Source organism: Siphateles boraxobius, unplaced genomic scaffold (genome assembly GCF_051911475.1).
Source record: "Siphateles boraxobius isolate OS27281-9 unplaced genomic scaffold, OSU_SipBor_1 25, whole genome shotgun sequence".
Taxonomy (NCBI): domain Eukaryota; kingdom Metazoa; phylum Chordata; class Actinopteri; order Cypriniformes; family Leuciscidae; genus Siphateles; species Siphateles boraxobius.
This window is the reverse complement of record NW_027508866.1, coordinates 32,247,043-32,274,225: the sequence shown is the minus strand read 5'-3', so window position 1 is coordinate 32,274,225 and position 27,183 is coordinate 32,247,043. Positions and strand designations below refer to the sequence as shown.

The window sequence follows — 27,183 nt, the reverse complement described above, 5'->3', positions numbered from 1 at the left end:
TTTTTTGGCATATTTCTGATTTTCTTTTTCTGCATCTGAGCAACATGTATCCACCCATGAATAGAGATATTCATAGGCCACCAAAAGCTAAGGATTTATGGCTTGCTGAATTGACAACTATCTCCTGATCCCGAAAGTCATCAGAGGTCAGATGCAAAACACAATGAATCAGTTCTCCAAGTCTTTTTTAAAAAGGGAAAAGTCCCACAATTTCTAGTTTTTAAAGCGAAAAAATGCTAATCCTCAATGAAAAAAAGAGATTGTTGAAACCAATGGCTTGTGTTTTTTACATCCATACAGACACTTTTAGACCGACAGAATCCTCAGAAAGCATCTTTGGAAAAGGAAATAGTCAATTCTGTAACAAAAGCCTCAGTGTGATAATAGTATGACGTCACAGACCACAAAAACCTCAGCTACTTAAACACTGATACATTTCTGAAAATGTCTTTGCACAAAAGATAAAAAAGATTAATGTGCTTGTCAAAAGGATAAAAAGTTTATACTACATCCCAATTTGTGTTTATGGATCATTCCATGTCAAATCGATCACCGTTGGCATAAAATGCAACAAAGATTGCTAAAATAAACAGATTTTACTAATAGACCTACCAATCTCTGTGTAAAATAATGATGATGTCATCTTTTTAAAGTCATTTTTACCCCCATGTAATTTGGCTCCAAATCTCAGGTGAAAATTGTAATTTTGACCCCCTCTACAAAATAGTGGATTCAGTAAATATACATCCATGCCATGTAATATTTTGGCTTTCTTCTTCATTTATGTAGGCCTATTTCTTTCACCAGAAAAAAAAGAAGATCAAAACCAAAAATGTTAGCCTGGCTGGGACCCTTTGACACAGAATGACCCTTATGTGAAAATGGGAACAAAACAAAAACAAAGTTCCAGTGCCACATGGAAAAGACATCACTAAAGTTTTTGTGCTGGAAACACTATAATAATTCATATATATATATATATATATATATATATATATATATATATATATATATATATATATATATATATATATAGAATGTCCTAAATCTATTAATTTCTTATGCTATATAGGTTGCTGTATTGTCAGTACCTATGGCATTTTCATGGGAACTGTGGTTATCATATATATATATCACTGTGTTATATATATATATACCAATGGCTATATAATAAATTATTATTACTATAATAATAAATACATAAAGTTCACACACACACACACACATATATATATATAAGATGTACTTTATGTATTTATTATGGAATGTCCTATTAATAAAAACATACATTTGTATTAAACTTTTATTTATTGAATATTATTATTTTACAGCAATAATACTAACTACGGGGATCAAAGGAATAAAAAAAAACAAGATTTCAAGGTCAAATAAATGGTGATAACACAACCCTCTTCAATGCTGCTCTTATATTTCTGTTAAATGAGACAAAAAACGTTTCTCATATTCTCATAACTATGTTTCTTGCTGGTCTATATCTTTTAATTGCATAATTTTATGGCTGATTCAGAAATATGAGCTTGTGTTTTGCTTATGTAAGGAAACGAATAAACATTTCAACAGAGAACACAAACACCATCATAAACAGGCGCATTTCCCTCCAAACAGTCATATCGCGATCACATTGCAAAGTCTCACCTCATTCCGAGAGGAAATGGATGTTGTGTGTTAAATAAGTTGTAATTCAAAGTAACTAACACACTCCTGCAGCAGCATTTGCTTTCATTCTTCTCTGGCCGTCCTGCTTTTGTTTTCGACACTTCGCGCTTCCAGGCTACCGTACCGGTGACGCAATTTCCATCTTACACCGGAAGTGTGAGTTGGCTGGCCGGGAGATATCAAGATGGTGAGTATAAAACTGGTGTTTTAAAATAGTTTTTAAAACGCGAAGTAGAAACGAGCTGTCAGGTTGATTTATTAACTGGCATGTCGTCGCATGCTGTCTAATGTAATGATATCTCTGTCAACGGTGCAGTGAAAATGAAGACGATGGTAGCAGAAGTTAAATGTGATGCAGGAATCTAAACAACAGAAAGAAGCTGTTCGTGTTGATGAATGCAGTGAATCTATGATCTGTGTTTGTAGTGTCGCTCTGAACTGCCACGGTTGAGTTCTGTTGAACACACCATTTGATAATATGTATTACTGAGCTGCGAGTGTGATGTGGCAGTGAGAACATGGGCCTTGAACTCAAGTAAACTTATGTCATTAAAATGCACCAAGAAGAGTAATTTCTTATTTATGAAATCTGCAAAGAAAACAGTAACGTAAATGCAATCACGAAATTTTTGAATTTTTCAGCTTTACCATCACAGGAATAATTGACATTTTAAACTATATTAAAATGTATATGAGTGAATTAACTTAATAATATTGTGATTTGTAATATTGAGGTATATATATATATATATATATATATATATATACACACACACACACAGTGAGTAAATTAATATGTTAATGCAATCACTAAATTAAGATGAAAGTTGTCACAAATGAACTTTATTTTATTTTTGGAAGTGATTTTCAGGGGATTTTTATGTGAAATCCCTCAATGAAATTTAATCTCAATTTGGACAATTATGGTTGTTACCTATAAAATACAGTAAAGTAACTGTAAATCATGTGAAAGATTGTAAATGCTCTGCTAGAATACATGACTGTAGATTTCATTGCAATCACTGTTGTGCTTTCTTTGCATGTTATTTTTTAATCAAAACTAATTCATTTTTTGCCATGTACTCTACACTTGCCTCAGAGTGAATGCATACTAGGCTCTTATACCAAAAATAATGGTTTGGTATAATGTCGTGGTTTTGCCAAGACACACATCACTGTTTTTATAGTCGGTTTATCAAAGAATATTGATAAGCTGAAACATTTATATAAACAAATAAAGCTTTCTAAATGTGAATTAAATATTCTTATACTTTTTACAGTTCTTCACAAGTTTAGTTGTTCATTAATAAGTGCGTAATTCTTAATTTCCGCTATGTTTCTCTTGCAGTCTGCCATATTTAATTTCCAGAGTCTGTTGACAGTGATCTTGCTGCTCATCTGTACCTGTGCGTATATTCGAGCTCTCACTCCCAGCCTGCTGGATAAGAACAAAACGGGGTATGTTTACTGCCATCTGCATATTTATATAGCACACATTCTGACCTTTTTTAAATAAATATGCCACGGATGTAAGAAAGTCTTTTCGCTTTAAGCACCTAAAGAAAGGTGAAAAGTTAAAAGATGCTGTCCAAACAGGTGTTCTTTTGTTTTAAAATTTTTATACAAAAAAATCACTTTTTCACAACTAAAGTGCCCGTATTGTGCTTTTTGGGATATTATCTTTTATGCGGTGTGTAATATAATATAGCTGTTTGTGAAAGTAAAAAGTCTACAAAGTTTCAAATATGAAAGTGGATGAAATTTGGAGTTATTGAATCCTAAAAGAATAAAACAGTTTTGAACAGCCTGAAACGAGTCGTCGGTAAATCCACTCTTATTTTCTGCACAAACTTACGTATGTTTGTAACAAATTTGCATAATACCAGCCTATGTTTTTCATTGGCTGTCTGTTCTTTGCCCCGCCTTCAAACACTGTAGTTGTAACTGAGGCTAGAAGTTTGGATCATGTTGTCGCTTCCAATTATTTCCAATTATACTCAACAGAAGTCACTAAACTACATCATCATTTCAGGTTGAACATTGAAAATTTCCACATATGGGCTGTTAGTCAGAAAGTGAAAGTGAAAGTGACACGTGATGGCCAAGTATGGTAACCCATACTTGGAATTTGACCTCTGCATTTAACCCATCCAAGTAAGTGCACACACATTAGGAGCAGAGTAATGAGTAGTGAACACACACACACTGCAAACGTGGATACACACACCCGGAGCAGCGGGCAGCCTTGAGTGGCGCCCGGGGAGCGATTGGGGGTTAGGTGCCTTGCTCAAGGACACCTCAGTCATATTCCTGCCGGTACTGGAATTGAACCAGCAACCTTTGGGTCACCAGTCCAACTCTGCTACCATTAGGCCATGACTCTGCCCCAGAAGCATATCTCCATTGATTATCTGGATGACACACAAGGATCCCAGCTTAGCCACAAATGGCGCTTTTCCATTACCAGTACCAGCTTGACTCGACTCGACTCGCCTTGGCTCGCCTCGACTCGGCTCGCTTTTCGTTCCGTTTTCCATTGCAGAAAGTATCGCCACAAATAGTACCCGGTCGTCATAGCGACGCCTTTCGTTCCTCGTTGCCCCATCAAGCTCTCGCTGGATCCTCTCTAGTTCGGCAACCAAACAAAGGAATGTCTGCACCTCCTCGTTTGACCACGGCGTATTCTTCCGAGTTGCCATAATAATAGTAGTAAGTTTAGTAACTATCTCTGGCTAAACTATTTAAAAAAGGCGGGGTTATTCTGGATACTCCATCTGGCGCGTGCAATGATGACGCATTGAATAGTGACGATTCTCTCTGACCAATCAGCAGTCGGCATTGTTTTCACGTCACATTTTAGTATCGCCTTAGCTCGCCTCAGCTCGCTTAGAACCTCGCCGGAGGTGGTACGAAAAAAAGTACCCGAAAGCAGGTACAGGTACAACTTTTACACAGTGGAAAACCAAACAAAGGCGAGTCGAGTCGAGTCGAGCCGAGCCAAGGCGAGCTGGTACTGTGTAGTGGAAAAGCGCCAAAAGTGACCCTTTGAGGTCACAAACCTGAGTTCCTAGACTCCAGTTTGTCTGTCAAATGGTCTTTTCATCTCCCCTGCTTGCCAGTTGCTCATCTCACGAAGATCTGGTCCTGTAACAAAGGATACTGACACACACACACACACACACACACAAACACAAACACACACACACACACACACACACAAACACAAACACACACACACACACACACACACACAAAGACAGATACACAGCTTCTTCAAGGTTGGAGGTGGTCGAGCTCTAGCTCTGATCGGGAAACTTTCCCAAAACATACAGATAAGATGTACTTTCAGTTAGAGGTTCAGACAATATTTGTCATTATTCTCTGGTGATTGAAGATGAGAAGTAAAGTAAATTCTTTAACTATGAGTTGGTCACGTAGGAGGCAGGCCTCAGTGACCCCAGTGACCAAGGCTGTCAGGGTCAGCTAGATGAGTAAATATATGTTTTAACATGTGTTGGGTGCTTCTCTCACAAACAAAGAGAGCACACGTTCCAATGAACAGACATGTAATTCTATAACTTCTTAAATCTCGTAAGCTCTAAGAAGGCGTTCAAATCATTTCATATTTAGAAGGATAAATATTGATTAATAACTGGATAACAAATCACTCAAAATGATATTCACTGAAGATGCAGTGGATTCAAGAATCCCCTTCACTTTACTGAGAAAAGGAGGTCAGGGAAAAATCTGTTGATGGAAAATCTCCATATAAGTGCCTTTTGTGCATTTGCAAGTGTGTTTTTGTTTTTTGTATTTATACTTGTTATTTTGCACTTTTTGTTAGCAAAGGCTTATTTATTCAATGTTATTATTATTTTTTGACACTTCAATTCCAGTATCTAAATATTCTTAATTATTATTTTTATTAAGTTCATTGTCATTTGAAAGTGTGTAGGCCTCCTTGCATTATTATGCTGTTGTGTTATGATTATATATACAGTGGCATAAAAAGGTCTTAAAATATTAATAATATCACAATTATTTCTGGGAGAATTTATCACTCAACAAAAAGTTGTTATCGTGACAGAGTATCAGAGCAGAGTAGACCAATCACAACAGACTGGGTCATCTGACCAATCAGAGCAGAGTAGACCAATCACAACAGACTGGGTCATCTGACCAATCAGAGCAGAGTAGACCAATCACAACAGACTGGGTCATCTGACCAATCAGAGCAGAGTAGACCAATCAGAGCAGAGTAGACCAATCACAACAGTCTGGGTCATCTGACCAGTCAGAGCAGAGTAGACCAATCACAACAGGCTGGGTCATCTGACCAATCAGAGCAGAGCAGACCAATCACAACAGACTGGATCATCTGACCAATCAGAACAGAGTAGACCAATCACAACAGACTGGGTATATGACCAATCACAACAGCCTGGGTCATCTGACCAATCAGAACAGAGTAGACCAATCACAACAGACTGGGTAATCTGACCAATCAGAGCAGAGCAGACCAATCACAACAGACTGGGTATATGACCAATCATAACAGTCTGGGTCATCTGACCAATCAGAGCAGAGTAGACCAATCACAACAGTCTGGGCCATCTGACCAATCAGAGCAGAGCAGTCCAATCACAACAGTCTGGGCAATCTGACCAATCAAAGCAGAGTAGACCAATCACAACAGACTGGGTATATGACCAATCACAACAGTCTGGGTCATCTGACGAATCAGAGCAGAGTAAACCAATCACAACAGACTGTATTTTTGACCAATCAAAACAGTCTGGGCCATCTGACCAATCAGAGCAGAGTGACTAATTACAATAGACTGGGCTATCTGACCAATCAGAGTAGAGCTCTGGAGATGAGGGGTTTAGAGAGAGACCGTTCCAGACACTGTAAGAAAAGAGGTGTGGTTGCAATGTATATTATGCAAAAATTTAAGTTTTTTTTTTTACCTTATTGTGGAATACCTTTAAAACAAAATTAGGACTTTTAAAATAGCATAAAAGAGGGTTTAATTTCCAGAAACAATCAGAAAATTTCAGGGAATTTATTCTTATGGCCAAAAAGTAAACAGACATCTACTCTCTATTTTACAATAAAACATCCTTTATTTACATTCCTAATTTATTTCATCTAAGTTTAATGTCAATGGTCAGTGTTGGTTTTGGTGAGATCTGTGAGTGTGAGGTGCGACCTTCTAAAATCAAACTCGAGCAACAAGATGTTCACCACATGTTTGGAGTTCAAATGACAGGACCAGGAAATGAAGGAGATAATTTACATCCAGCGATCTGATCTCAACAAACACATGCGCTATCCAAGACAAATTAGCTGGAGTTGCTTCATTAAAGTAATGGTTTTCACACCCCCCTCAAACTGCGTACAACGTAACCTTGTTTGTTACCAGTAACTGTGTTTGTTTTCACTGTGAAACACTTCCCAACATGTGCATTTTGCCTTTTATAATGAATTACTGCAAAGCACTCATGGGCAGAAACTGGCAGCTCACAAAGTAAATGAGCGGATCAAAGGACATAAAATATTAAATCATGTTTATATGATTGTTAGGTATGAAACCTAAAGAGCGTTTGCTGGAGAAGTGTGTTAAGGCTTGGTTTAATTTAGGGAAACAGAGGCAGGGTTTTGTTCTGCGCAGACTGTTGACAGTGGATGTTCTCACTGACCCGTTTGTTGTTTCTGTTCATGCCAGATGCCCGGCGTCTGCTCGTAGATCTCTGTTCTGTCAGGCATCTGTTATGACATTTCAGCCCCGGTGAATCTTGTCAGTCATCTAGTTCTGCCCCCTGTAATCTTCTGCTTCACGCTTCCTAGACAAGCGGACTGAAGCTGCCGCAAGACTGCTTTTTCTTTTACTCGTCAATGGGTATTTTAAGCCATGAAATCCAGCACAGGGCCCGGTTGCAAAAAGCTTATAAGTTAGACATCACATTATTTTCTTTTAGACTGTTGTGTTTTTAACTTTTTTTTTAATCAGCTACATAAAAATGTAGATTGGCCTAATTTGAGACTGATTGCCCCTTGACTAACTTCTAGTGGGTCATACTAGATATTAAAGGGATCATCATTTACTGTCATCATTTACTCACCCTAAAGTTATTCCAAAACTGTATGAGTTTCTTTCTTCTGTTGAACTCAAAAGAAGATATTTTAAAGAATGTCGGTAACCAAACAGTTGGCGGTAGCCGTTGACTTCCATAGTGTTTGATTTATTATTGTTATTTAAAGCGGCACTATGCAGGATTTCTGTTTTTTTCAAACAGCGATCCCTAGAGTCGCTGTAGAGTACTTGTATTTAACGTTACTGTCGTAAACACAACTCACGCAGAGCGTATCTGCACTCACAGCCTCTGCACTTCATAATAATAAAGTAGCCTACCGCGTTAGGCTTACCTGAGCCTAAGTGCCAGATGACACCAATAAAATGTATCATGTACGTCGCATTATTTCATAACAATGTCCGTTATGATGTTGCTCATTTACAAATAATCATTTAAGTTATTTACAACGTGTAGGCTTATTTATGTCCTGATAATTATGTGAGATATTGACAACTGTTCTCATGATAATCGCAGGAATCAACTTTAACAATGAAAGCCTGACTGAGTGGGACTCTTGTCAGGTTCCTCGCGCTGTCAGATTCTCGTTACCTTTTTCTAGACTCTTCCGACCGCGCGCGCTTCGTTTTTTTTCGCCATTCTGAAAACGCAGGTCCGATGTTTACTCGTGTCTGACTCCTCGCTCGGTCAGTCTGCCGTTTCCTCTTTCTCTGTTCCTGGGATAATGCTTTTCTAGCTTTCTGCTTCTTATATGCCAGCTTTGCCATGATGATAGTTGTTCTCATAGCTATAGTCGGATCCTGGATGGGGGCATGTATGCGTGTAATGTGTGCAGGGCCATAAAGCAATTTGTTACATCGCGAGAGCTGAAATCACGCGATACTTCCTGACGGCGGTCCGCCGGCCCAAAGTTGCAAGTGCGGTTTTTCCACTCACAGGCACCAGGGGGGGGCGAGACGACCACCATTCAACCCGAAAAGAGTCATATAACCATTCCAGTAACTCCGAAGCTGTTCAGTTAAAGGTACAATATGCAAGAGTTGTTTGCCGCTAGAGGGCGCTACATTCCAACAACAACAACGGCATAGCTTGATGACAATGTGAAGGAGCGTGGAATGATGGGAACTGTCGTTTTAAATCCACCGTGGATGTAAATCAGTCAGACGGGAATTGAAAAATCATATTCATGGATGAGGTTAATTTTTTTTATAATGAAATGCTTTTTGTGGCGAGGGTGGCGTGGTTCAGCGCGGTCTGTAATGGGAGAGAGAAGAGACGAGCAGGAAGTAGGTCAAGTGCAAATGACGAACACCTGTGTCTTATTGCAGTGATCGGCGTGGAGAGACCGCTTATAAGCCGCGGGCTGGAACGAGAGAGAGACTGGAGAGAAAATTTGACGCAGAGAAAGAAAACCGGTGGATCCGAGCTCTCATTTTTGAACTGTTTTGTGCCGTCGCGGTTGCCACGGTGAATGCGCGTTGTGTGCGACTTTTGTTGGTTTTGTTTTATTTTAATAAAGTACGAGTCGCAGTCACGCAGACCCCTGTCTTCTTCCTTCATGACTCTTGAACCTCATCACACTTTTATTTCATTAAAATGAATTAACCGCAAGAAAAGTAAGGTTTAATACTAAATTGGTTATCATAGATGTTACTGTATGTCGAATTCATTATTGTGATAACGCTGTGCAGTTTTACGTGTTTTAAACAATTGTTGTAAAAGTACATTCGAACATACCCACATCATTTGCCAAAATACTGATTAATCTTTATGTATAACACATGCTATATTTATTTACATGGCCATAAACATCAGACGTGATAAACAATGTCAAATGCACGAAACAAGCTAACGTTTGTAGCTTGATAGACGCTACAACTACAACTTCCGCATTTGTCAAGGACTCCACGCATTACGAGCGGAAACCGAGGGTAACTCGGATATGACGCAATTTACTGGCGACTCCCAGCTCCCCCCTGCTGTAACGCCCCGTTTCCTTGGTTAAAATCGCAATTTTCTCATGATTTAAAAATAGTTGGATACATTTGGGATATTGTAAGTTATCAACTTAACAAAATATATAACACTGGCTTTGAGATTATGGGATATTGTAATGCAAAATTCTTACATATTGTAGCTTTAAGCTAAAAAAACTGCATAATGCTGCTTTAAATGAGTAAAGTCAGTGGACAGTTCCCAGAGCTGCTGCTGTTGTTAATATGGTTTCAGTTTTAATTTTTACATTATATCTGTTCAAGCATTAACCTTAAACCCTTTCCTTTTGCCTTCAGATTTCTCGGAATATTCTGGAAATGTGCAAGAATAGGTAAGTAACGTCATAAAAGAGACCGTGTCATGTATGGTTTGTTATTTAGTCGGATGTGTTATTTTGGTGGTAATGATCTTTTAAATTTCCTTTCAGGTGAGCGCAAAAGCCCTTACGTGGCGTGTTGCTGTATCATCATGGCCTTCTCAATTTTATTTTCGGAGTAGCAGCGGAAGCATTTGAGGATTTAGACCAGGCTGAGATGATTTCCAAGAACAGCTATAGGATTTTACAGTGTGATCGGGCAACATTTCGACTCTCTCGGGCAGAACTGGGCTTCTGTTAATGCATGTGGAGGCAACTCTCAGCCTCCCGGACCTATTTTTGTAAATACAAATTGTTATTGGTCTCCATGGTAATGATCCAGTTGTCATTCACTCGTGCACCCAAAGCTGTTCTGATGTACCGTTTGTTGTTGGAGCCAAAATGCTTGTCACTTACAGTTTTATTATGGGACATTGAGGATAAATCTGATGCGCACAGATGTGCTTGATATCATGCTTGTTAAATTGTTCAATTTAATCTGTTAACTTTTTGTTTTACATGGAGATGTGGCAAAGTTTGCATTAAAAATGAATTTATTGCAGAAATCTGATTTAAATGTTGATTATGGTGACATGTCTGTATAGTAGAATAATATTAGTGATCCAGATAGCTGATATGATGATTGATATTATAAATCAATACAGCAGAATAAGTAAAATCAGCCATTAAAATTATTTAATGTACATACAATATTTTCATAATCTGGCATAGTAAAAGTTTGACAGAAAAGGTTGGAAGTTGAATTGAAAGAAAATATGCTTGATTTCTACTTTCAATATAATAATAATCAAATCAGCTGTGATACAGAAAATTCTAATATTGGCTAAAATCTGCATATTGTGAATCTCTAAATAATATTATAAGGCTTTTTTTGTAAAGATGTATAGACAAATTTTTAGGTGATTCAAGTGTAAGTGCAGTGTCAAAAATGAATGCATTTATTTGTCAAAATATAGTTTTCAACAATTTGTTTAGCTGAAAACACTAGACCTTGAGCGCCAGAGAAACAAGGACGCAGCCATCTTCAGTTTGAACTTCCATTTTTTTGCGGTAACGTTAGCTCTGTAGGCTATTGTAGAGTTATCCAAAGTTATCACCAGCAATGTAATGTTTGAAGCGGATGACATAACAAATGTCAAAAAAAGGGAAGATTTTAAAATGAGCGGTTCATTCATAAATCCGTAAGATCATCTTCATTCTGCAGAAATACTGTATCATATTCTGTATCCAGGCTCCTTTATTTAAACTGGCAAGTCAGTTTAGTTTTATCACAGTCAGCAAATGGTACATTCTCTCATAAAACGCTAAACTTACAATGCCGAGTCATTAAAAATGTGACAGAATATAACAAATCATAAGACATTATGGTTTTTGGGGGGTCGTTTGCATTTGATCACAAATCTGTCAGTTTACACAGGAGTTATGAAGATGTTATTGGGAAAATTGTTTTCTCTGGCAGTGTTTTAGGTCCTAAATCTGCAAACTTCAACCATGCTTGACAGCGATCAAAGTAAAAGCTGTATAGTAAATCACTCATCAAAGAATGAGGATTTTGTCTATTAGCCATTGTAAAAACGTTTACTTCAAGACAGACAACAGAGAACAAACAACTCTGTTCTCCTTCATCACCCTTAAGATCTTAGTTCCTCTGTTGTCTTAGGATCACTATTCTTTTGGGGGGTTTTAGTGAGTAGATATGTTAATGCTATTGTGAGAATCCTTTCTTCAAATAATATTTTGTTAGACGTAAAACTCTCGTCAAATTCACTCTATAACAGTAGATGGCGCTTATGGAAGAGCAGAAATATAGCAGTTACCCCAGTTCAGGGTTGCCAGGTTTGCTTGACAAAACCAGCCCATAGACAGTAAAAGAAATGGACACAGCGACCCCCTTAATGGAGAAAACGAGATATATCCAGCTGCAGATCCGCAGCACCACCAGTTTCAGAACCCCAGCGCCAGAACCGGAAGTGAGGGAGGGGCGGAATTATTATTATGCATTGTAGTTATTTTTGCAAGAATGTAAGGACAAAATGGGCCTGAGAGTGAGTTCTTCATTTGATACATTGTAAGTTAAATTTATACAGGATTGTTGTGATAAAATGGGCCTAGGGGTGAATTGGTCATTTGTTGTATACATTTTTATTGTTTCTTTTAAAACAATGCCGAATTTTCTCTCTCTTTTTTAGATTTTTGACATTATTATTTTACATAAAGAAAAATGCATGCTGCACATGTTCTTGTGAAATAAAGTATATTTTATATAAAATGCCCATATGTTTTTTTTTTTATTAAACAATCAAAACCAGGCATTGCAAATTCATATTAACAATACATACCTTCAATATCACAACAATTTAAAATTTTTGTAAACACAATAAATAAATAAATAAATAGAAAATAAAATATCACAGAGGTCTAATCAGTTATCAAATTGTATATAATTTTGAAAACCTCCAAGGCTTGTCTTGTTTTTATATCTTTAAAAGCTTTCTTATACAGAGTTAACTCCTTCATAAAAACCAAAAACAATGGTCTTACCTTCATAAATCTACACTTATGTATAAACTGCTTAGCTAAAACAATTAAACTGTTATACATTAAAATGCCCATAAGTTTCAAGCATTATTTTTCACCATCATGATCAGGAAGTAGGCCTAACTCTCATAATACAATGAAACGGATAACTATATACAATTATATTACACAAAATCAATGTTTTAAAATGCTTATTGTACTGTTCCTTAATGTATGATTATAACATATGTATAAAGCTTGACGTTTCGTGTGTAATAAAAGTATGCTGTTTCGTGTATAAGCAAATTACGCTCCAAAACGTTAGGTGGCGTTACTCGGTTTAGAACGTAAGCTCCGCCCCTCCCTTCCGGTCCTGGCGCTGGTGTTAGAACGTAAGCTCCGCCCCTTACTTCCGGTTCTGGTGCTGGGGTTCTGAAACTGGTGGTAATGCGGGTCTGCAGCTGGATACTATAGGAGTAAACTCAAGCCCGATTAAAGCACTCACTTCCTGATGGCTGAGCGTACTGCGCAGGCTCAAACTGAGCGTGACGACAGTCTGACAGTTGTAAATCTTCTAGTAGCTGTGCCAAGACAAATCTGAATCACCTAATTCCTCAAAAACGTTGAAATATTTTGTCCTGTTGCTTTTATGGACTCTCAATGGGCTTCTCCCTTGACTTTATGCCTCTGTCCCCCCGATTGCCTCATAGACAGTGAAAGATTGCCTGCAAGCTTCTCCTCCTGTCTATACGGTAATGTCTCTATTGTGCGACAGAAAGTCGCGTGGTTATGACGCAATCGTTAGCCTATTTTTACGAAAACGGCTTCTACGGGGCCATAACGTAAGATACAAAGTAATGGAGCCTTTTAAACATTGTCGTGTTTCTTTGGAAATAAATAATGGACAAATGAAGTCTTTGGACGCCTCAGATGTAAAGTTATTTGCTGTCAAAGTGACACCAAAATGAATGGGAGTCAATGGAATGCTAACAGCAGGTGAAGTTCAGCTACAATGGCGGCCCCCGCGAGGCTTCAGTTTCCGGCTGATGGATTACCCCCTTGAACCAGGCCAATTGCTATTCAAAACCCAGCCAAAATTAGCTAATCACGTTACGGGGGCGTTGCTTCAACCCGCGGACTAAAAAACCACCCGTGGCAATTGTGTAAAAGTGGTCCAATTCAATGTGAAAACGTGGACTTGGCAAGACTGCCCCAGTTACCTCAGTAAACTAAGAAAAACTACTTTAAAAAGAGGTAATATGAAAAGAAAATGCCATCAAAACTTTTCTGAAGACAAAACAGTCGGTTCCCTTCATGTAACATTCACGTAACCCTGAAAGCACGAGCCTGTAGAACGCATGCAGCATTGTGTTTTTACTTTCAAATGTACAGCTATGTGTATATAATTCAATTATTGCCTTTTGAAATTTAATAATCAATCACATTATGCCGTATCACGATTTCTATTGTTTCACCCCCAAATTTAAGACCCCTTGAAATTTTAATTAAGACCTTTTATATAATTTATGATAGGCTATTTTTAGAGCTGCACAATTCTGGATAAATCGAGAATCATGCTTTATTTTATTTCAAATGGAGATCAAGATTCTGAATAGACAACTGGTCCTAATTAAAATAACATGTAAATGTACATAACATGTACATAACATTTACATAACATGTAAATTACTAGGGGTTCTGACAAAATTTTTATTGCAACAGTCTATTCAAAAATATTTAATTTAAAATAGAAGGGTTGTTTGAATGATTCAATGAGTCACTCATCTCATTACTTGATGAATAAGTGTTTTTGAACAAATCTCTTGAATTAATGATTCAAAGCCTGCAGCAGAAATTTCATACTTCCCATGCCTACTTCACTTACTTAACAAATAGTTGGTGAAAAAGAGTATGTGACAAAAGAAGTATGTCCAAATTCACAGTACTCAAAAAAGTATAGACAAAAAGGATGACTTTAATTATTCCGACGAGATTCTGAAGTGTGTTTAGGATGGACACTTTACTATCCCATGAGGCCACGGGAGAGGATATATGAATGGCAGTGAAGCAGTAAGTCACATAATAATGACAACATGGCGAATGTAGTACGTCCAGATTACATTAATACTATATAGAAAGTACTTTTTTAGTACTATTCAAAATAAGTACCTACTCGAAAGAGTATGCAATTTCGGATGCAGCCATTGACTCACTCATGCTTGTTTCATTACCGGAGGAATCAGCGTTTTTGAACAAATATCGAATTAATGATTCCACGACAAACATGTTTAACAGTCACTTTCCGCTACCTAGTGGCATAACAATGTAATCGATAATCGAATGCTCCGGCATGATTTTGTTAAAGGTTTAATAGACACAGGTGATTTGTTGTCATTCAGGAATAAGATCACGTCGGTGTGACGGTAATCTTTTAAAGATTAATCGTGCAGCTCTAGCTATTTCCACCTTTTTATGGCCATAAATTTAATAAAAAACTAAATTTAAGACTGTTTAAGGATCCTGTCCAGTACAGAAAATGTCGACACTATCAGTGCCATCTGTTAAAAGACTATAAATATGTGTTGGTCTCTGACTCATCTCGGAGCTCGACCTTTGGTGTCCTCCTCGCACTGAGCAGGAAAGACTTTTATCTGCTCTTAACAAGCACTAAACATTTATATATCCAGTCAAATGACTTCAAGGGCCTGCCCTGAGGAGCTTAACCCATATTCCTACAGCGTGCGTCGGTGCAGAAGACCCTCTCGACGGGGTTCAGAAGCACAGCGCACCAGCGGGGAAGATACTTTTACTCTGCTCCTGTTTAAAACCAGACTTCAGAGCTACAGGTCGCTTTCTTCTAAGGCCAAATAAGTACAATAGACGTCACTTGATGTTAAAAGCGATCACTGGGGGTTGTTAAAGCAGCAGGGAAGCGTTTTAGATCTTTAACAGTAGCAGCTCCTCTTCAGAAGCTTGATAGAAAAAAATCTTACAAACTAATAGAGATTGCTTCGGTGATGCAGGATTGTCGATAGCAAGCAATGTGAAACGCGTTGACGCGCGTCAATTTAATTCATCCAGAACAAAACAAAACAGAAAATAGGCCTACCATGCAACACCTAAACAACACTGGTTATGGTCAGAAGGGAATATAACGTTAGCTAACTTTACTGAATATTGTGCAGTAGCCTATATAGACTGTATACTGCCTACTATAAGTATTTATCCATGCAAAATGTTTTATGCTATGTGACTTCATCCAATTTCTTATTTAAAGCTCCAGTAGGTAGCTTTTGTAAACAAATATTTGTTAAAACTCTCATTATGTCCTGAAAGTAGAATATGAGACAGATAATCTGTGAAAAAAATCAAGCTCCTCTGGCTCCTGCCTGTGGTCCTATTGCCATTTGCAGAAATACACCGCTCCCGGTCAGAAACAACCAATCAGAGCCAGGAGGAATGTCTTAGCAGTGTCAATCACGCTCGTGTACGCGCTGATCACCCCTCTCTTGCACAGCGCGAGCGTGTACCGTCGTTCGTGACTCTCCTGTTCAAACTCGTTCATCCAAATGAACGAATCTTTTTTCGAGTCATTTCGTTCATTCAACGAACGAATGACTTGAAAAAAGATTTGTTCATTTGGATGAACGAGTTCGAACAGGATCACGAACGTGCATCACAGAACAGAGCAAGGCGAGCATTTGTGCTTATAAAACTTAAAGTTTTTTATTTATTTTTTAAATGACCGATCGTTTCACTAGATAAGACCCTTATTCATCGTCTGGTATCGTTTAAAGCCCTTTGAAGCTGCGCTGAAACTGTCATTTGGTCCTCGAAACGTTTGTGTCCTATCGAAGTCCATTATATGGAGAAAAAGTCTGGAATGTTTTCATCAAAAAACTTAATTTCTTTTCGACTGAAGAAAGAAAGACATGGACATCTTGGATGACATGGGGGTGAGTAAATTATCAGCAAAAGTTTTTTTTTAAAGTGAACTAATCCTTTAACGTTATCTTAGTAGCTATAACTTATAGAAAGAGTGCAACCTTATAAAGTTACATGTATTGCAAAATACATAATGATTTGAGGACCAAGTTTGTAGTCAAAGTATGGGCAGGCCATAGTCAATGTAAAGCATATTGTTGATGTTTCGTCCCTATTAGTGAATGTTCCATAACTGATATAATCCGCCGTCATCGGTGGTCCTGCTTACTAGTCTGCGCGTTCACAGCAGGCTCCGCTGTGGGGGAGGAGCTGTGGGGGAGGAGCTGTGGAGGGAGGAGCTGTGGGGGAGGAGCTGTGGGGGAGGAGCTGTGGGGGAGGAGCTGTGGAGGGAGGGCTGTAGCGCAGCAGAGAGCAAGGGGGTTGGACCTGTAAGTTGTGCTTGTTCAAATTTTCAGGCTAAGTCAACATTTTCTCAAAACTCCCTACTGCAGCTTTAATTCAGCGAGAGGTTGCTTTAGATGTTTAATTTAGTTTTTAATAAACATGTCTTGACATTTGGCAATCTGATGGAATAATGAGTGTAGAGAGAAATAGAAAAGGTCAAGTTGAGTGTGTTACATTGTGGGTTTTATCAAAGTCCCTTTAGGCAAGTCATTTCAGTCAGAGGCCATCTTTGAAACGCCTTCGTACAGCTGTAGTCATGCAAGTGCGGCTACTATCTCTTTTAATGGGGAAACATCAAATATGTCAAAGCTGTTCAGTAAGCTTAAATTTCATATTTGAAATCACCAATGAAATCTGATAACTGTCTCATAAATATTGATTCTTAAAGCTCAAATCAAGCTTCTAACGGCAGCTGCAGTGACGCAATGACTAACAATTGGCTCTATTATTTAAAAGGTGGGACTTATTCCACCATATTGTGCATTGCACTCCCATTCATAGTTATATGAGTGCATATTATACATAGTCAAAATGTATGTTAAAAGATATATTTAATGAAAATCAGAGGATACAAAATATCATTCCTCATTTATGTTGCTGCTGACATCCTTAGAATTAAAGCAACTTGGCTAGTAGAGCTTATAAATTCACAGCTTATTGATGATGTGCCATAAACATCAGATCAAAAAGTAGTTAAAAAAATACATTTTCTCCACATATATTATTATAATCAGGTCTTTCTTATATTACCCACCTTGACTCTGCTGAGGTTCCCAGGACTTACCTACAGCGATCATGGACTCAGATCAGATGAACTAGAATGGCTGCATTCGTTGTTCCTGCCACCCATTGCACTGGATTTTTACTGAAAACAGGATGAAACCTGATTCCCTGTAAAGAGCAATGGAAGAGGCCAAATGATTTGTCTAAAGGTCAATTACCACAATACATTACATTTTGTTCTCATTGACTAATATAGGTCTTGAAATGGACATGTGTTTCAGAAAGTGTAATACAAAAATTTAAGGGTTTTAAAGGGATAATTAAATAAAAAAATGTTATATCCAACCTTCATGTCATTCCAAACCTCTATGACTTTCATTCTTCTGTAGGACAGAGATGATTTTTGAAAGTCAAACAATATTGGACCACATTGGCTTTATTGTATTAACACCTTACAGCAAGACATTTAAATATATATATATATATATATATATATATATATATATATCTTCTTCTGTGTTCCACAAAAGTGTTCTGGAAAGACACGAGGGAGAGAAAAATGATGATAGAATATACATTTTTGAGTGAACTGTCCCTATATGGTCAGCACACCGACATCGTATGGTATAATCAGCCTACAATCTTAAAAATAAAGGAGAATCATTTTGGGTTCCCAAAAGAACATTTTAGTGATTTTTTTTTTTTAATTCTTAGTGCAAAGAACATTTTAATAATCTAAAGAACCTTTTTCCACTATAAAGAACCTTTTGTGCAATGAAAAGGTTCCATTGCTGTGTTAAATGTTCTTCACGGAACCTTAATGCCAATAAAGAACCTTTATATTTTAAGAGTGTATCTGCAAGTGCACACTAGTTTTGCCACATTGGGTCTCTCGTTTTCAGTATAGATGGAGTCTAAACCATTCTTGTAAGAGATTTCAGAAAAGAAACAATACATTTAGGCTAGTAAAGGAGGGTTGTTAACCTCCTTGTTGTGTTAAATTGGAAACAGGAGCTTTTACAGAGTGAATTCCCATGAATAGATTCTCTGTGTATTGTTATATTACTCAACCCCCTACAGATGAAATGGTTATAATTGTTTAATACACACCACATGAGCAGATCTGTGCTGGAAACGTCAGCTGGGCCTCTGGGGCTGCACTCTCTCTCTTCATGTGAAGCCGCGCTGGGCACATTTCATCATCAGTACAGTGCCCCATGGTGCCCGCGGGCACACCTTTGGTGAGCGGAGCATTTGGCCCATCAGTGGTCTTGTCGTTTGAAGACTGTGGGGTGCACGTTAAATGATCCTGGAAAACAATTTCAAGCTGCTGTACGTGACCCTTGGCCCCCCACTTACAGAGAACCCAATCAACCCTTGCTCTTTTTGTTTATGGACTTATGTCAAAGGATAAAGGAACAAGAATCTCTTATTCTGCAAAGTAGACTGCATAGGGAATATGCAAACATTAAATCACAGTGCGAACCCAGGGTAATTACAATGTGGTGAAAATAAAGACTCTTAAGTGGTTCTTTAGTAGCAAATTTTATATAAATTTGGTCCAATATGATTCCTTGGAGATTAATAAAGTTTCTGATGTGGCATTATTGGTTCTTTAGTGCAGTGCATAGGTTTAAAGTATCCTCAGGGTTTACAGATGGCTTTTCATAGAACTATGAAACTATAAAAGATTGACTTCAGGCTATAAAACTGGATGGATGGATGGACGGACGGACGGACGGATGATGGAACAAACGGATAGATGGATGAATGGATGGATGCCAATCACATAGCAACACACCACCTTCTTAGTGAGCTAGATACAGCAACAGGCTAAAAACAACCACCCAAAATACCCTAGCAACTGCACAGCAACACATTGAAAAATCCTGAACACTTTAGAAATAACAGCTGGCATGATCATAGAACACTCTAGCAACATGATAAAACCCACTCAGAACACCTTAGCAATAAGAACTTCCTGCAGCCACTCAAAAAAAAACCCCAGCAAAATACACTCTCAAAAATAGTGACAAATGTTACTTTAAGGGGTACATCAGCTTGCCACTGGAGCAGTACCATTAAAGTGACAACTTTATACCTTTTTAACCCTAAAAGGTTAATAGTAATATTTTAAGGATACATATTACTACTCTAAGGTACTAATGACATGCACCTTTTATGGGTAGATAAGGTAACTTGTCCTTGTAAGGGTAATAAACAGTGACAATCTGTTGGACCCCTAAGTATAATTTTTTTGAGGATTTTTTTTTGTGTGACAGTGCAAGCATGATTAAGATAAATCAGAACACCTTAGTAATAGTAGCTCCCTCACAAACTCATAACCAGAATACCAGAGCACTACATTTTGCCACTTACAATTTCTTCAGAGAATGTCTAAGGCATCATCTGGAATCCCATCCTTCCCTACTACATAGTAGGTGAAAAACAGTACGTGACAAAAGAAGTATGTCCGAACTCACAGCATAAAAGAGTAGGCAAAAAGTACCCGGATGACCTAATTCTTCCGGCAAATTTCTAAAGTGTGCTTACGATGGACACTTTACTATCCCATGAGGCCACAGGAGAGGATTTACGAATGACAGGCAGTGAAACAACGTAACTGACACTGGTAGGTCACATGATAAGGGCAACATGGCAGATGTACATCCATTGTGCATTCATACTACACAGATCATACTATATAGAACATACTTTTTAGCAGTCGTGAAGTAATTACTTATTCAAAATAAGTACCAACTCAAAAGAGAACTATGCAAGTTCGGACACTGCAACAGCTTTATCAGTAAGCGGTGTGCCACAGATTTGAGTCCCTAGAAGAGTGTCTTGTGTCAACATCCCCTACAAGAACTGCCAGCCATGTCACAGAATCACACAACTGTTTCTGTGTTGCCTAATACTTGAATGGAGCTCTAAAACAAATAATGACCAGACAGTATATCTTTATTAACTGTTCGACAGAGCATTACTTAACCAACACAGCGTTGTTAGAATTGGCCAGATCCTTCAGATAAATCTCCCCCTGACAGTGGATGTGCCCACAGCCTAAAACTACTTTTCCAGCATGTTATCATTGGACACGTTTCAATTGTTGTATATCCTCTTGCACAACGAGCGTTTTAAAAGGCAACAGCTGTGGCAGAGCGTCGGAGGGGACATTTTAATTCTCCCTGTGGTGTAACTGCAACAGAGGAAAAAACATCAAATTCAGTAGGGTCTCTGCAGGCGTGTCCTAGTTACATTTCATTTACGTTAGTCAACTAGAAGAGTCTTGGTCAACCAAAATTTTATTAGTCGGTTAGTCGCAGCAGAAAACCTCCACAGGAAGTGGCGAAATCACGCAGTCCGTGAGGGACAAATAGTTAACGGCAGGAAATCCAAACATTCACCTATCATTCATCAACATCAAATATGCCGTATCACTGGAAACATGTAGCTATTAAGTAGTAGCAACTTTAAAAGTATGCTCGCTCTAATGTTAACCTAGATAAATGTGTGCTATGAACCGAAACTCAGTGTATACTTGCCTCACAGACATGAGAAATATATCTATAGAAGGCTTGAAATGTCTATTGTGAAATGAACCATTTCAAATGGAATATAAATATTCTCAGATTATCCGTATGAAACGTGCAAATAGGCCACTACTATGACTAGTCAGCCTTGTCGAATTAATCTCTGAAGCCAAATACACAGAACTTATTACCAATAAATTTAAACGTTTTGACAGTCACCCATTCATAATCATTACATTTGCCGGTGAGCTGTGGCAAGCTTTATGTGTGCGTTTGAGTGCTGATTAGGCTATATATTATATAGGCAAGTCACAATTAGTCGACTATTCGCTTAAATGAACGACTACTAGTCGACTAGAAAAATATTTAGTCGAGGGAAGCCGTACTAGTTAACGTGATAAATTTGCCTACAAATTCATTTGCATGTGAAAATATGAGTTTGCTGCAATTTCACGACAACGTTTGCAATATTTGCCAGAATATTATGTTTTCATAAAGGAAGGCAAACTACACAAGCCAGTTCAGGTGAGGTATGAGTGTGTAATAGGTGATGTATAGTATAGGTGATTTCAAAAAGTCAAACAAGATAGCAAACGTTGGAGAAATTCATCCAGGAAAGTTGTAAACTAAGATTGCTGTTACATGCTAAGCGTAGCGGGACGCACACATGACCATATCCACATGTTTGTTTTTAAATGACTCATCTCTGAGCATCAGGGGTTTTTGTGGGCCGGGATTCTTTGAAACTGCCTGTAAACTTTTACTACTAGCATCTTACGTTTCACAGAAATCATTGCAACATCCAGCCACCCAATAAGAAGCAGCTGAACGTGAGAGTAATTTAGATGACTTCACACAAATGAAAAACAAACTGAAAAGCCACACCGGTCTAATCCTGCTTTTGTGTGGATATTTCAAGACAAGCGATGAATAAATGTGCGATTTTAACAGATCAACTTTAAATACCACTGTACATATAAATGACACCAATGTTCAGTTATATAACTATAATAGAATAAGCCATTTCAGCTAAGACGTTTTAGCGAATATAGTGCATTTTCAGTTATGTCGGAAAGATCGTTTAATGCATGACTGGCACCGAATTACATGTATATTCTAATGGACTCTAATGAACTCTAATTTCTTTGGGAGTTGGCGGCATGTCAGAAAGAAAACATGGCGGACGAAATGGATGCAGCGTCTATATTCACAGTAAATTTGTATTGTATGATTTTAAAACAAAAAAGTTTTTGAAAATCGGACAAAAAGACAAAGAAGATTGGTTGTTTAACGGCTAAAGATTATTAACGGCTATTTGAGATTATTATTGATTTTCTGATTGGTGTAATTTTCTGTACAGCATCATGGGTAATGTAGTTTTTCACCCGTAATTCCAATGTTAAACATGTATTTTAAAATAAGATGAAATAATGTGGGGTGACGGCTTCAGCAGAAATAAATACCATGGATTACCAATCTCGTTGTTCACAGTAAAACTGTCTTTTGGGGTTTGTAAGTTATTTTTCAAAATCAATTTCCTTATGGAGAAAATGAATGGAGTTTTTATTTCCCAAACCTGACTGTTGCACTCATGTGTATAACATGTGCGGTCACAGGTTACAATGGCTTCATCCAATCATAATTTAGAATCTGTTTTATCAGTTGGATTTAATCAGAGTAAACAATCCACCATGTAAAATGATTCATTAGCATACTGTGTGTTGCATCTTCACAACATACTGTAGTAACTTGACAATTAATACAGAATGAGCAATTGCGTGTTTGGGTTTAACAACATTTACAATAACACTGAATGTGAGTCATCCAATTAGAATTTAATCTAGAGTCTTTTATAATTTACTATTTACTTTTAACATTAAATATTCAATTTAATAATCACCCATGAATCATCATGGTAAAAGATCATATCCATATGATGTGCACGTAACCTTTCCTCCAGTGGCACCATAAAACCAAGAGCGGCCGTCTCTTTTCTCTGCAGGTGTGTGTCATCCACCGGAGTTCCTTCCTGTGCATTTTCCAAAGTTCTTGACTTTAATCCTGTTGTATGTTAGATCTGCTAGTGTCTGGTTCCCTCCACATGTGACTACTTCCCTGAGCTGTGATCCAAACCTGAGGGGAGCATTTTAACAGAACAAGCATAGGCTACAATGCTGTGATTCTGAAATCTTTTGCCATGTTAACTTTCTTGATTGAACAAATTTTCCTGTTGTTAGCCCGATCTAGCAATTATACAGTAGATGTTTTACCAACCTTTTCTGAGGGCTTTCTACAGCATGTATAGACTTATAGTCTTACATATTTCACATTATTTTAGGGCTACATGCGTTAGCTGAGGAACTGCCGTTGAGGTGAATGGCAATGCTAACAGTTAGCTTCTTCCAGGTATTACAGACCTCTTTGGTTCTTACAGCCGATACCTTACTTTCTCTCTCTCAGGTTTCCGCTCTGGATGTAACATCCTTCAGCAGGTATATTAAAAAACCCTAAGCTGTGCTCTGAGAGTTCAGACGCTAATGAGAAACACATGTATGGAGCGAAAAGTGAGATCAGAACCAGAGGAGCATGGGAAAAAACAAAGCAACACTGGCATAGAAAGGTGCACTCTCAGACGTGCATCATAGATGACGTTAAACGCTTTTCTAATTTTCCTGTGGGATGCACCCCCAGTCAAAATGTTTTGGTGTGGATTATGATGATTTCACACAGTTATCAATGGGTCACATTAATAGTGTCTCTTGGGCTGCGTTTCTCTCAAAAGCATTGTAAGCATAAGTTGATCATAGAGAGAACTGGTGGCAATGGTTCTAAGATCAACTTAGTTTTACGATACTTTTGGGGAATGAGCCCAGGACACGCATAGCAACTGCGTAACAATAGGCTAAAATCACTCAGAACCCCTAAGAAACTGTATAACAACATGTGAAAACCACTCAGGACACTCTAGCAACAGCATAACAACATGTTAAAACCACTAACCCTAGAAAGAAACTGTATAACAACATGCTAAAACAACACTAGCAGCCGTATGACAAAATGCTAAAACCACTCAAAACAGACTAGCCTAGCAACAGCATAACACTCAGAGTGGTGTTAGCCTGTTGTTATATTGTTAGGATGTTCTGAGTGATTTTAGCCTAAAAGGTTGCTCTGCAGTTGCTAAAGAATTCCAAGTGGTTTAGCATGTTGTTAAGTTAGGGTATTCTGGGCGGTTTTAGTATGTTGTTGTGTTGTTATGTGGTCGCTAATATGTGATTAATTGTTTGAGCATGTTCTTTTACAGATGCTAATGCATTCTGAGTGGTGTAAGCAGGCTGTTTTGTGGTTGTCAGCTGGTTACTTAGAGGCCCAAATCAAAAGTGTTCACTAAGTCTTGATTATGATATTCGGGTCTCTAAACATGTCTCGGCTCCCTCTTTCAAAGTAAATCTCTTTGTTTGCCAGGCAAAAATAGTAAGTTTGAAAATAATATACATAAATAAAACAATAAGTAATAGCACACCCTTCCTCAAATGGCCACACAATCTGAGGTATCAAATAGTACAGGACAAGTTACTTGCCAATAAAAAAAAAGTTTTACAAGTTGACAACTTTTAAGGTTCTGTTCAATATAACAGTGACACTTACCTTTATCGAGCACTACTTATGACATTATTTATATGAGTGGACTTACAAATATAAACCATAAGTACAGTCAAATTTACCTTGACGTTTGCTTGTGCTGTGGGATATGAGGCCATCTACTGGTCCTGGAGCGCACACATCTTTGGTTCTTTCCCAGAAAACACTATTTAACTTGGCAACAATGACACTGTCCAAAACTCTTCAGGCGGTCGACGAGAAAGAGCCAGAATGTGATTAAAGCCTCATACCGAAGGAAACAAAAGGCCCTTTTCTCAACAAATCCAGCACAGTGACGATTCCAACGTGAGTCAGAGTTTGTTAGATACTGAGAATGACCAACGAGAAACTGATTTCTTGTTGTTTTACTGATTTTGTATAAAAATCCTATAAAAATCACTGCAACATTTCATTTGATTAAAGGTCATTGAGCAAAAATGATCTGATGCAGTGACATTTTTTAGGTGTCACTTAAGTGTCCAAATGCTTTTTAGGGTTAGTATAGAGGTAAATCAAGCGTCTTTTTAAGCAAACGGTTATTTTATCCTCTCTCTCCAATTTCAGATGAGGTAAAATACGACTTAATATTATAATTGGTGCAATAAGCAACCATATGGTTTTGTTTATTCAACGTTGGCATCAGTGAAACCATGCAAACAATGATGTCTTTTAGGGGATGTAGTCAAAAAAGGTAGCTTTTCTCACAAAGGTTATGTATACTAAGGTCTCTGAGGAGTATGTGTGTGTGTGCAATAGAGAAAACAAACAAAAGCCGTATCAGTCGAAGCAGATTTTTGGACGTTTGGAGTGTGTCCAGTGTTTATGCAGCTAATTTTCTGATTTAAACATTTGCAACCTCAGCAGTGCCTTTACTTTATAATGCCTCATGCTGGCTTGTTATGATGTACTGTATATAGTTGTAAATACATCAGATATGTCATACATTTACATGTCTAGACTCATGCTCCAGGCATTGACTAAAGATTACAGCCTCAATAAAACCCCAATTAAAGGTTTATTTAATTATAAATAAACCTAGCTGCTCTACAGAGGCTTGGAAAACACAACCCTACGCATTTGGAAGGCAATGATTAATGCAGAAGCACACATTTTACTCTCACGTTAACATATTACAGATGAAATGACCTCGCTCTCATACCTGACAACATGGAGGAGAATGTAAGAGAAAACATGATGGTTTATTCTGCAAAGAAAATCTGAGCCATTTCCCTGCTGTCTGGTGTAGACATGCAAAAGATGTTCTGTTTGGTTTTATCATTATTGGGATCGCGCTGGAAGCCAGGATGATGTCTGGATTAATTGGATGGGAAAGGGGTCTTCCTTGTCTGGAAAATCACTGCCAGATAAAGTCTCAGGGAAATGAAAAAAATTGTGAACAAGTCCAAAGATACAGTAAAACCGGTCAGGAAAATAGATTTATAAGATTATTTTACTCACATCTGCCCTTACTAAAAGTACTGTGGCAGGTCATCAGATAATACCATTGTATTTAATATATATCAATATAAAGTATATTTATCATATTCATATGTAGCCTACTGCAAGGCAGTGTTGTTATTGTTACAACTATTCAAAATAATTTCCAGTCATTGAATTAAAGCTGAAATAAAATAAAATTAATCTACTTAATGGAAAAATGTAAAGCAGCATTTTTACAGCACACATGATAAATCTGACAAATACATCATTTAGCTGAGGTACATAATGATAGCATGTAAAAAATGGTCAAATAACCCTGGTATTAGATATCAAAATATCAATAGGCCTAAGTGTCAATTGGCCTAAATGTTTGTCTTAAATTTTTTTATTTAAAACAAGACAACTTTTGACAAAGTTGCTTGCAAAGTGAGCTAGTGCTATTTTACTCTATGATTAAATCTTACTTAGTATTACTGTCTATTTTTTTTTATCTTAATTTTTAAGCGTGGCTTCAGTGGCCGGGTAATCTTTTTGAGTCACTGTAGTTTTGAATCGCTTGCTCTTCGGTCAATGGCGGCTCCTAGTGGACAGGCGTGTAAACTACACCAGCACATGCTGGCCAACAGATGTCAGCAGCGGCTCGTTCACGCTCACGATGGCATTTTAGTTCACAATTTTAATTCCCCATATCCATTAGGAGTGATCCAACTCCATTAAGCAACACCTCCAGTGAAGCATGTAAAATAAATGGGTATTTGTTTCTAAGGCAATTCGAATGTCCTTTCTTTTAATG

The 27,183-nt window shown here is 37.7% G+C and overlaps 2 protein-coding genes across 2 annotated transcripts in view; one reads left to right on the top strand and one right to left on the bottom strand.

Annotated features, from left to right (window-relative positions):
- xrcc4 (X-ray repair complementing defective repair in Chinese hamster cells 4) overlaps positions 1-1,827 on the bottom strand; it is a 44,664-nt gene extending 42,837 nt beyond the window's left edge. Inside the window, exon 1 of the mRNA XM_077243549.1 lies at positions 1,657-1,827. Coding sequence (XP_077099664.1) covers positions 1,657-1,661 — 5 coding nt within the window. The 5' untranslated portion in view covers positions 1,662-1,827. The remainder of the gene's footprint in view (positions 1-1,656) is intronic.
- Positions 1,782-12,412, top strand: tmem167a (transmembrane protein 167A). Its single transcript, XM_077243551.1, has 4 exons — positions 1,782-1,864; positions 3,026-3,135; positions 10,064-10,098; positions 10,195-12,412. The coding sequence occupies exons 1-4, from the start codon at positions 1,862-1,864 to the stop codon at positions 10,263-10,265; spliced, it is 219 nt and encodes a 72-aa protein (XP_077099666.1). The 5' UTR covers positions 1,782-1,861; the 3' UTR covers positions 10,266-12,412.
- Positions 12,413-27,183: the final 14,771 nt, after the last annotated feature.